General features: G+C 44.7%; 1 protein-coding gene across 4 annotated transcripts in view; it reads right to left on the bottom strand.

Moving 5' to 3' along the window:
- Sash1 (SAM and SH3 domain containing 1) overlaps positions 1-12416 on the bottom strand; it is a 229949-nt gene that overhangs the window by 127848 nt on the left and 89685 nt on the right. For all 4 annotated transcript variants that reach the window (XM_041680053.1, XM_041680051.1, XM_041680054.1 and 1 more), the window contains exon 2: positions 3599-3727. In XM_041680053.1, coding sequence (XP_041535987.1) covers positions 3599-3727 — 129 coding nt within the window. The remainder of the gene's footprint in view (positions 1-3598; positions 3728-12416) is intronic.

Below are 12416 nucleotides of genomic sequence, written 5' to 3'. Positions count from 1 at the left end.
AAATCAATGAACAAGAAGGAAAATGCAAAATTAAGGGGGGCAAGATGACTCAGAAGTTAAGAGCACTCGTCACCAAGTCTGCTGACTTGAATTTGACCCTGGGATCCACATGATGTTAGCGTCAACTTCTACAAGTTGTCCTCTGACTAGTACATACGTGTCCCATGGCACACATGCACACCCTGCCCCCACGCACATGTGCATATACAGACACATGTACATACACATACATAAATAAATATGCATAAATATAAAATAAAAGTGTACTTAAAAACACGTCAGTTATGATACAATGTCACTCTTGATTCAAGTTAACCATGACTAGGGCACACTGATGAAAGAAATTGATAGGCATAAAAATGCTGTATGACAGGCTTGATGGCACATCTCTGTATTGTGGCACTTACTGGTAGACGTGAGCGGCTGTCCTCAGAAAGGAGGCTCTCAAGTCTGTAAATTCAAGGTCAGTCTGGGCTACTTAAGATTAGACTCAAGATTACCTCAAGATTAGAATACAATACAGCACAGTAAGTAAGGTCAGATAGCAAATTAGAAAGAGGCAAAGAAAACAAAAGAAAGAGGAAGGGGAAAAAAGGAAGGAAGGGAAATGAGTGCCAGGAGCACTGAGCCGGTGGCTTACAGGAGGTTCCTTATCACTACCCAAAGACCCATCCCTTCTTGAATACAAATCCTTTCATAAAACATCAAGCATTATTAGTAAAAGAATCACCTACTTTTAACTCCTTAATTGGTCACCTTACTTTAATTTTTATGTTTCCATCTTAAGTAAATTAAAAGAACTTTTTAAAAATAGAATAAACAAGATCGACTATGGGTGATGTACCTACAGTCTCAGTAATCCCTAAGCTGGGGCAGGAGGGTTGGGAAGGTCAGCCTGAACTACCTGAGAAGAGCCTACTGGGGCGGGGCGGTGGCACCAGCAGGGACACACCTTTAATCCCACTATCTGACAGGCAGAGAGAGGCTGTCTCTGCATCTGAAGTCAGTCCAATCTACTTAAAGAGTTTCAGGCCATCCAGGGCTATTTAGAGAGAGTCTTACTTTAAAAAAATAAAAAAGTCCAGGCTTGTTGGCTCATATCTTTAATCGTAGTACTTGGGAAGCAGAAGCAAATGGATCTCTCGAGTTCCAGGACAGCCTGTTCAACAGAGCGAGTTCTAGGACAGCCAAAATTACATGATAGAGAAAGATCCTGTCTCAAAAAAAAAGAAAGAAAGAAAAGAAAAACTCTCTCTCTCTCTCTCTCTCTCTCTCTCTCTCTCTCACACACACACACACACACACACACACACCGCACACACAAGAGTTTCAGACAAATCTACTCTTTCCAAAAATGTTTTAAGGTAGAGGATGTCATTCTTCAAAATCAGCTTCATGCAGCCCCTAAGATAAGAGCGTGTTTGAAAGGAGGTCTTTAGGGATGGAGATGCGGTTCAGTCAGCAGGGCACCCAGAACCAGGCAAACTGAGGCAGGAGAATCAAAAGTTTATGGGCATCCTCGAATACAGAAGGTTTGGGGCCACCTGGGACTATATGAGATCACTGAAAATCAGAGGGAGAGAATGTGAGGCTGAATCCCTGGTTCTGCCACACACACACAAAGCCTTCTTTTTTGTTTAAACAGAAAAAGGGGAAATGATGGAGGAGGGTCATCTTTCTATCTGTTGTTTCATTGGTTAAGTAATAAAGAAACTGCTTGGCCTCTGATAGGACAGAAAATTAGGTAGGCGGAGTAGACAGAACAGAATGCTGGGAAAAAGAAGCTGAGTCAGGTCAGCCACCATGATTCTCCCACTCCAGACAGACGCAGGTTAAGATCTTCCCTGGTAAGCCACCTAGTGGGCTACACAGATTATTAGAAATGGGTTAGATCAATATGTAAGAGCTAGCCAATAAGAAGCTGGAACTAATGGGCCAAGCAGTGTTTAAAAGAATACAGTTTCCATGTAATTATTTTGGATAAAGCTATCTGGGTGGCGGGAAGCGGCCCGCCGCTCTTATCACTACAGAGGACATACACCTCCAGTGGAGGAGGTCCTAGGTCCTGGGATAAAACTGAGAGGCAGGAAACTGAAACGGATCCAGTTTAAACTGGTAGATGCAAGGGATGGGAAACACGTTTTCCAGGCAGAGTACAGCTCAGGACTGCCTGTCCACAGTTAGACCTGGGGCTCCGCTAACTTCTGCACACAGATGTTTACACTTCAGACAAATGATTTCAGCCTCCTTAAGTGAGAAAAGCAATAGTATCTTGAAAGATAATGACTATAAAGAGATCCCAATAACCCTAGAGAACCACAATAAAGTGCTCAGTAAAGAAGTTGGGGAGGGGGGGCTGGAGAGATGGCTCAGCGGTAAAGAGCATTGCCTACTCTTCCAAAGGTCCTGAGTTCAATTCCCAGCAACCACAAAGTGGCTCACAACCATCTGTAATGAGGTCTGGTGCCCTCTTCAGGCATGCACGCAGACAGAATATTGTGAACATAATAAATAAATGTTGTAATAAGGGCAGCGGGGCTGTATCCCCGGCACCCGGCCGCCCACATGGCTAGCTCTAGCTTATGCCCCAAAATAATTACACGGAAACTGTATTCTTTTAAACACCGCTTGGCCCATTATATCTAGCCTTTTCTCGTCTAACTCTCGCACCTGGACTAGCCCATTTCTAATAATCTGAGTAGCCCACAAGCTGGCTTACTAGGAATGATCTTAACCTGCATCTGCCTGGAGTGGGAGAATCATGGCGACTCCTTGACTCAGCTTCTTTCTCCCAGCATTCTGTTCTGTTTACTCTGCCTACCTAAGGGTTGGCCTATCAAATGGGTCTAGGCAGTTTCTTTATTAATAAGAAATCACTCCCACATCAAATAAATAAATAAACAAACAAAATTTTTAAAAAGTAGGAAGTGATATTTTAAAAAAATATTATCCAAGATAGTCATACATATTTTTTTAACGATCAGACAAACACTGAAGCTCACATGAAACCTCTTACTGCCAGGGGGAGAAGTTATGATTGACTTCTTACTTCTTTAAACATCATTTTCCTTTTCAAAGGCTCACTGGCAGAGAATTTACCTAACTCATCCAAGGCTCTGGGTTCAATCCCCAGGACTCATTAGGGTGGCGGCGGGGTGGACCAGAAAGAAAGAAACAAGGAAGAAAATGAAGGAAAGAACTCTCTTTGGCAAGTCCTCAGCTGTTAGTCAATAAAATATACAGTACCAACTGTCTAATGATAGAAATATCCTTTCTCTTTAATATTTCAAAAAATGGAAGGAAGGAGGGAAGGAAGGAGGGAGGGAAGGAAGGAAGGAAGGAAGGAAGGAAGGAAGGAAGGAAGGTTACTCTAGCCTTTCAATGACTACGTAAGTTTGGTGAATATTCAATCTAAAGAACAGGGTTGGTCTGTTGGGCATCTGGCATTTCACCACACCTAGCCAGAAGCCGACTGACTGAGCCTTCAGGCACAGCTGAGGCTGTAAGAAGAAACAAGGGGCTGCAAGATCGGGAGCATCGATGGGAACTGCCCCCCCCCGCCCCCAACAGTAGCCATTTCCCATGGCCACACACTCACCATATCGAGGTCCTGGGAAACTCGCCGTTTCCGAAGCTCCTCCATCCGCTCACAAACATCCGAGAAGCAGGTATTGTAATAATCCGCATATTGCTGCGCCAGGTCATCAATGTTTCCCAGGGAACCATCCTGAGGGGAGGAGAGAGGAAAAAGACAGAGGTCAGGTGGCTCTACTCTGGAAAAGATGCACAGCATCGAATCCCCGGCTATCGTGTGTTACAGACATAATGGCTGATACTCAATACCTCGCAGACATGGGCCAGGCTAGGTCGGAAATGGAACCAGTTCTTTTCCTGATCGTATTTTTGGGTAACCAAGCTCAGAGTAGCTCCCTGTAGATCCCAGGGCTAACAAGAAGCCAGGTCTCTCTTGATCTACTGAGACCACAGCCACAGTAACCCACTCATCCCTGCCAAGAATGGCTGAGAGCAGAGCCACCAGGGAAGGAAGTGTAGTTAGCAGCCACTGTACCAGGCTCGCTGACACCCAATCGTGGCCAAGGCTGCTTGGCATTTCCCAGAAAGCTACTGAATGTCCCAGATGTCCAAAACTCTGAATGAATCCTGCGACTCGAGGCCCCACGATAGGAGGCACACCTAGAGCTTCCTGTGTCCCCTCACAAGAGACAGAAAAAAAAGAGAAAGCCTTTAGTCAACTGTGTTTGCTAGGAGTCATTATTCATGGTTGTCTTCATTAATATTCATGCTATTCATTAGATTTATTATTCATTAGGCGTTCAGGCGCAAGTTCACCTAAATAAGTCAACATGTCACTTGTCTCTTCAGAGGCAGGTCTCCTGGTAGTCCCACAAGTTTACATCCATTTCTGTGATCTCTCAATTATCTAGCCTGGCGCTCATGTCTCAACCTCTGGGTGACTCTAGGTTGATGACAGCACCCACCAGACAGTCAGCAGGAAGGGAGCATTGCCTCCGAACACGCCAACCGCCTGTGCAATGCTTACTACCAGGTGGCGTTCGCTATAAGAGGTTTTCCTCACGGCTAGAAGCTAGTAATTCCACAGCACACGTCTGAACACGCACACAGAGGGTGACCGGAATGCTGGGTCTGTGTGAGTGAGCTATGCATTTCTTCTAGCATGTCTTCCATCCAGAAGGTATTTTGCCTCCTCTATTTCTTGGCCTCCCCACGTTTTCCCTAATTTAGTGACTGGGTGACATGACCAGGAGAGCTAAGAAGATTGTGATCTTGTTAAGACAGCCATGGAATGCACAACTTACAGATGACCTAAAATTCATACTCAACCATTCTCACTGCAGACTGGTCACCAGCCCCTTGGGTTATTAATGTTAGGGCATTGTCTGTATCCACAAATCTCTCCAAGCAAAGCAGCCTTACAGACAGGAGAATTGGGATTAAATGCTTCCCAAAGTCTTCCTGCTATAGATTAAGCCCTAGTCTGGAGGTCTACGACAGAGCTAGTAACCACCTCCTCCTACTTCTGCATTTTTTGATTTCAGGAACTACGGGAAGGGAGAAACAGAAATTGAAATAAATGGTTTTCTAAAAATGTCCCTTCCTTTCGACCACTAACACACTCAGCCTTGGAGGGAGCTGCCTCAGAGTGCCTAGCACACAGAGAGGAAGACAGAGACACAAGCAAGGCCAGTAAGGTCTGTGAGCATTTGAACATGTCTGGGCAAAAGTTATTCTCCAAGTACAAGTCAGCCTGTCTGAAAAACACAGCCTAGACGCAGCCAGAGAGAAGGGAATCCACCATCTGCCCTCCCAATCGTCAGTGGGGAACACAATGGCAAGATGGAGGTGTGGGGGAAGACAAACATGTCCCTTTCTCAGTGTGTCTGTTGTCTGACTCACTAGCATGTGTCAGGTCCAACAACAACCAGGCCTCTAGAGAATACTGGGTTCCTCGGGTTCTAGGTCTTTCCACACTGAGATGCTATCTTCACCCATAAATTTCTATCTGCATCCATCAAAGAAGCAACACACTTTTCTCATTGGACCAAATACACTAGGCTCCATCTTCTAATACCCAAGTGGACTCACTGAACACGTCATATTCAAATGGTCCCTTTGCCTGCTGTGTGTGTGTGTGCGTGTGCGTGTGCATGTGCGTGTGTGTGTGTGTGTGTGTTTATCAGTGTGTCTATCTGTCTGTCTGTGTGTACAGTGCCCATTGAGGCCAGAGGCGGGTACTAGATCCCCTATACCTAGTGACAGACAGTTTTGAGACACTGTGTGAGTGCTGGAAACCAAACTTAGGTCCTTTGCAAGAACATTAAGTACAAAAGCTGAAGAGATGACTCAGAGGTTAAGGCTGCTCTCTTCCAGAGGTCCTGAGTTCAAATCCCAGCAATCACATGGTGGCTCACAGCCATCTGTAATGAGATCTGCTGCCCTCCTCTGACCTGCAGCAAGACATACAGGCAGAATGTTGTAGATATAATAATTTTTTTTGTTTGCTTTTCAACAACAAAAAACCAATCCCCCTTTCTCACACATACATAGACACTCCAAATAGATTTTTAGCTTCTCTCACGCACAGCCAGCCACCAGCATTTAGCGGTGAATGTGGCTCAGCTGGTAGAGTGCTTGCGCAGTATACACAGAGTCCTATAAACAGGGCCTAGTGAAGTGATTCTCAACCTGTGGGTGGAGACCCCTTTGGAGTATAGGTTGCACAAGCCTTTCACAGCGTGATCTAAAACCACCCACCCTGCACATCCAATATTTACATTACAATTTGTAACAGTAGCAAGCTTACAGCTACAAAGTAGCAATGAAAATAATTTCATGGTTGGGGGTCACTACAACATGAGGAATTGTATTAAGGGTGGCAGCATTAGGGAGATTGGGAAGCACTGGTTCTGTGATTCACGCCTATAATCCCAGCACATAGGAGGTGGGGGACAAGAGGATCAGAAGTTCGAGATCATCCTCAGCTACATTGCTAGTTGGAGACTGGACTGAAGATATACAAGACCCTGTATCAAACAAACAGAATGGATACTTATGTACACCTTTCCCTATTTGTGAACTATGGAAACAGTCACACTGGCTCTTTTCTTGGACAATCCAAAACACCTAAAAACATCAAAAGACAACCCGTTATAAAACTATATTCAAGCTATGCTTTTTTTCCACTCTCATCATCTGGCCTTCAATATCAATATCACCTATTTGGTTCTAAAGCCTTGGCTACTGGTGGTTTCTCGCCAGTGCAACGGTTGGCTTTTTAGCGCCACTCTGCATCAATCAGAACTCCCCTGGTCCTCTGGCAGCCTAAAAAAAAAAAGCAGAATTGTTGCTCCCGAGAAAGCAAGCATCTGCTCTGCTCCAGTGAGTCCACAGCCAGAGCGTATTTCACACCTTCAATATGGCCATGTGGCCAATCTTCATTTGTCGCTCAGTGGGTAAGATTTTAAAGTGGGGTGGCACAGCTGCCTTTACATGCACCCGGATCACTCTCCAGATGTGCAGTGAGGCCCCGTAATTACTACCTTCATGGGCCCTGATGATTTAAATGCCAAAATGGAGAAAGACTACAAGAACGTAAGCGCGTTTTAAAAGTAGGACTTGACTGCCATGTCCACAAAATTATCTTTTATATCCCAATCGAATAGAACCAAGGAAATACCTGGTGATTTTCTCTTTATCCACTCAAACTCCAAGCTCTTAAAAAAAAAAAAAAAAGGAAACTAGTAATAATGACAAGGGAGGAAGGAGACCCTGGGCAATGATGAATTTTATGGTCTTGATGACAGCTACGGTTTCTGTTGGGAGTCTGGTCTGCAAACTCATCCAGGTGTACGCATTAAATATGCAAAGCTTTTTATGGGACCATCATCTCAGAATCTGTTCTCTTACGGGCAATGTTTTTGGATGGTGGGGGCTGGGGGGGGAGTTAATTTATGTCCTAACTAACTTGCTCCTGTTTAAGATGGATGCAGAGCTGCTCCAGGGAAAGGTCTACTCCCACTAAGGATTGGCACCACGAGCCTGGTAATACCGCTGACCTTATGCCCCAAACAGCATTCTGTTTCCGCTTTTGAAGACAGTCTCACTATGGAGTCCAGGCTGACCTCAAGCACATAGCACTCACACAGCCTCAGCCTCCCCAGTGTTAGAATTCCAGTTGCGGGCCAAAACACCCAGCCTGCATATTTCTCCCCAGAAGGCTCACACCAAGGGGCACTGGTAATATAAAATAATCTTCTAACAAAAATGTGACTAAATTATGCCTATAATTACCATCACAAATACCATTCAGAAGACACTGAGATTTGTTTTTTTTTCTTCTAAAGTATTTGGTGTTGAAGCTAGAGAGACAAGCGGGGAGTCAATGAGCACTTGCTGCTCTGGCAGAGAACCCGAGCTCAGTCCCCAGCACCTACATCGGGAGGCTCACAAGGAACTCTATCTCCAGCCCCAGGGGAGCTGACACCGCTGGCGTCCTCCAGCACCTGCACGCACATGGACAGACCCATGTGATATGTTTTTAATTAGGTATTCAGCTTCTGTTCTAGATTTATTAACTGTCTAATCTCTTTCACTTCCTTATTTTGCCTTACTTTTTCTTTTCTTTTTGTTTCCCATAAATGAAACTAACCCAATACATAACCTGCATTTAGGAAGAAAATAAAATTCATTTCCTTAAGACTGTTTAAGAAGATTGTTAAAGTTGGAGATACATTATCTTCCAGTAAGGATTGTCTTCCCCTTCCATCTTTACAAACAGGAAGAAAGGCTGCAGGCAAGTCCAACTTCTGTTTCCATACTACAAGAAGAATACAGAACCCACACCTAGCACCGCCATCCATAAGGTCCGCGTGAACAAAATCACACCAGCACGGTCAGTTCAGTGGATGACAAACTATAGCTTCCTCCTGAGGCCACAGAACACATGTATATCTAGCACAATACCAGGGACAAAGTCCTTTGACCAAGCAGCTCAGACGGAACGGACTGCTGCTGCGGTTTACAGGAAGGAACAGCATTGCCCTCTCAACAGCTTGTCTTAACAGCGTATCCCAATGCACTTTCTGTCTCTGGAAAAGGCAGAACTGAAATTCTAGGGGACTAGAAGCCGTACATATGGCTACTTTGGCTACTTTTGCTCTCCTCTCTGCAGATGTCTTCTATGGCCTAAAACATCTGGACAGAACTGAAGAGGGGTGAAGGAGGAAAAACAAAGAAGACAGCTCCGAAAACACCCAGAGCTGCACCGAGGCAAACCTTGTGTGGATTATATATGCAAATGAACGCAAGTGGACTAGTGTGCTTCTTATCTCTTTAATAATAAATGGTTATTCCAGTGTGTGTGTGTGTGTGTGTGTGTGTGTGTGTGTGTGAGAGAGAGAGAGAGAGAGAGAGAGAGAGAGAGAGAGAGACAAAGAGATATGTATGCAGGTGCCCAGAGAGTCCAGAGAGCGCATCAGATCTAGAGCTGGAGTTACAGGTAATTATGAGCTGCCTAAGATGTGTATTGGGAACAGAACTCTGGTCCCCTTGAAAAGCAGTTAGACCCTTAACCGCTGAGTCACTCATTTCTCCAACCCCCTAACTTCTTAGAATATGTCTTATGAGAAAGCCTCGGTTTTACTGTAACTTCTTAGAGTCGAGGGGGAGAAACGGAAGTGCACTCCTCGTTTGGACTGCTTCTCTTTTTCTGTTCTTCTAAGTATCGGATGACATATTTTATAAACTATAAGTTATGTTTTATTTATATCACTCCTTGTTCCTCAGAAAGACAGAGATAAGTGTGAGTCCATGAATGAACACACACACGCAAACACACATACACACACACCCTCCAAGCCAAATCCATTAAAAGAAATCACTACACCCCAAGGAAGCCTAGCTAATCTCCTGAACTGAATTCACAGTGTGTTTTCAGTCTTAATTAGCTTGCTTACAGACTTAGAGCTGACACACACTGTCGGTAGCCTATCGGGTAAAACTGCTTCAACACACAAAGGACTTGAACCCGGGTTTCCGCATTCGGGCTCACTGAATCCGTGCAATGGCACTGTTCAAACCAACTCCGTCACCCCATCCCATCCCTTCCTGTTGTGTAGCTTTAGAGAAATGTGTTGAACATATAATTGATCTCAAATAACTGACTAATCTCTAAGGAATCATTCCTACTATTTCTACAGATGGTTTGGACTGGAACACAGTTCGGGGAAACAAATTAACACATAACAACTACGTATATACAGTAAGGGGAATTCTGAGATCATGGAGACAGGGAGGGAGGCCTCCGGGAGTGTGTGCGCCCACATGGCAGGTGGCTGGAGAAGGGCTGACTTCATGCCTTCCATTCCCCTCTCCAAAATACCCAGAACTTGCCAGAACCTATATGAATAACTCTCACTTTGGCAAATGAAGTCCTACCATTGTGTTTAGGTGTGTCCCAGTTAACACAGGCTGTTTGTGAGAGAAGGCAGGATGGAGCACTTGCTAGTTCTTCAATGCTTGGCTCTCAAGGCTACACTGTTGGGCTCCACAGAATCTGAAGAAAAAGATATTGGGGGGTGTACAGCTATAGAACTCACTCGATGAGTGTTATATCTACTCACAAGCATCTATTAATATCAATTCAATGTTTTTAGCTTTTGTCTAGCATGTCGGAGGCCATGGGTTTGATCCCAGCATCACAGATACAATGACATAAACAAAACATACTTCACTGCATCTAGATCTGGCAACTGGTATTAATATGATATAAAAATCACGAAACATGAATATTTATTGTTAGTGTGTCCCTTGGTTTTCCTAATGTGGCTGTATTGACCATAAGTCATGGGAATGTGTTGAAGGGACTTGGTAAACTGTATGCATAGCATACAGTCCCCTTTGCAATCGCTGTCTCTGAAAGATTCACCGTGTTAGCTATCAGTGATGGGAACCCGACTTGAAAAAGCAGTAGAGAGCAGGGTACCAATAATCTGCTATTTAAATACAAGTATAAATTCAGTTCCCCGGGGCATACTCAGATTTAACGGATGGCAATCTTAGACTGAACTCATTTTCCATGTCTAAACTGCCCTGAGCTTCCCAGAATCACAGGCCTGGAAAGAACAGCACAGCTAGCTGGATGGGAATGAAGTCACAATTTTAGGCCATGTTCACAGATTTTGATGAGGGTGAATCACACCTCTCTCAGGCTGACCTTGGCATCCGAACCCTGAGAATGTAGGCAGATTTATTAAGTATGACTGACCAAGATCTGACTGGAAAAAACTAGTCTATGGATAGTCCCAAATTGTAGCAATTAAGTATCGCAATCACGAAACTTCTGACGACGTTTTAAATGCTCTACAGTATACTCAAGTCCTTTGTCACGTTTGAGAAAATGATAATCTGCTTGGAGTCCGGCAGGTCTTCTCTGCTGGACTTCTGCCTAACCATTCCTTAGTGCAAACGGCAAAAGCTCCGTTCTAGTCAACTCCATCAAACCTGACGGACAGCAGCCACCACACTTGTGACTCCCAAACTGCTTTGTGACCTCGTTGCCAAAAAGCCATATATTTAAGAACAAGGAATACCTACAAGGTCTGCATAATGTCTGGACCCCAGACATTGGTGCCCAGCTCGTACTCCCCACGACACATAAATGGCCTGACGTGATAATCCTGTTTTGCCTACAAATCACGGTACTGGGAGAGCCAGGGAAGGCACAGCGATGAGAGTCAGCCATAGCCGACAACTCTAGTGGTGACATGGCAATTCTGGGACGGTCCCTCTACTTCTGAACACATGTGAAATTTTCTATTATAAAGGGTCTTTTGTTCATGTGCTTGTTATCACCGTGAGACCTCGTAGAGGTTTGGAAGCCTTCAGCTAGAACTCACTCATCTTTGCACCCTCAGGACCTAACTCCACAGCGATACCCAACATTTAATCAGTAACCCCAAAACAAACTTATCGGATGTGTGTGTGTGAAGGAGTGGAAGGCTAGAGCTTTCGGCTCTTCCTGAGAGAATTATGGAGTTCAGTCAGCAGCTATGAACTGAGGGATTTCCAACTAAACCAGATTTCTTTTAATGATGTTATTTTGATTTACCTGTTTGTATTTGGATCGTGACACCACCGTGCCGTGCATAGGAAGGACAAAAGACAGCTTGTGGGGGTCAGCTGTCCTCCACCATGTGGGTCCCAGGGATCTGTGCACCCAGGGTCATGAGGCATGGTGGCAAGCTTTTTACCTTCGGAGTCATCCTACTGGCCCTAAACCATCATTTCATTGCACAATGGTGCGCTTTTAGCCAATTCCTGTTCTCACTGACCTTAGACCCACAACGCAAGTCTCGTGAGTGAGACAACGAAACCGGAACGTAGCACTAGAAACTGTGGTCAATGAAAAACCGTGGGAAGCGTGGTTCCTGGCAGAAGGAACAACTGTAATTCTTGAGTATGAGGAGACAGCCCAACCAACAGCTGTTCCTAGAAGAAAGGCTACCTAAGGTTAACACATCAGATTGCAGATTCTGACAGGCCAGGGACCAATGAGCGGACCCTAGGTTTAGGGCTTCTTTCTGAATCGATAATCACACAAAGCTATTCACGCTGGGAGATAGAGGGCAAGCATTCCACTTAAAGTAGACATGTGCTTCAGGACAATAACACAGACTTTAAAGACATCTCATTAACAGCACATTACACATGGAAACCTCCTTGAGACTTGTGGTACAGCGGCACCTTGTCTCTCACCAGCTAGAAAACCACCACTAATAAAATGAGGAACCGATCCAGGAAGCTCATTTGGTCCTTTCCACTATGTCTTACTTTCTGTCAAATTATGAAACCATCCATGCTGCTGACACCAGCATTTA

Source organism: Microtus oregoni, unplaced genomic scaffold, assembly GCF_018167655.1.
Source record: "Microtus oregoni isolate MIOR12 unplaced genomic scaffold, Mior012 000033F_ref0000390, whole genome shotgun sequence".
Taxonomy (NCBI): Eukaryota; Metazoa; Chordata; class Mammalia; order Rodentia; family Cricetidae; genus Microtus; species Microtus oregoni.
Note: the sequence above shows the minus strand (reverse complement) of the source record. Positions and strands in the feature narration are given on the sequence as shown.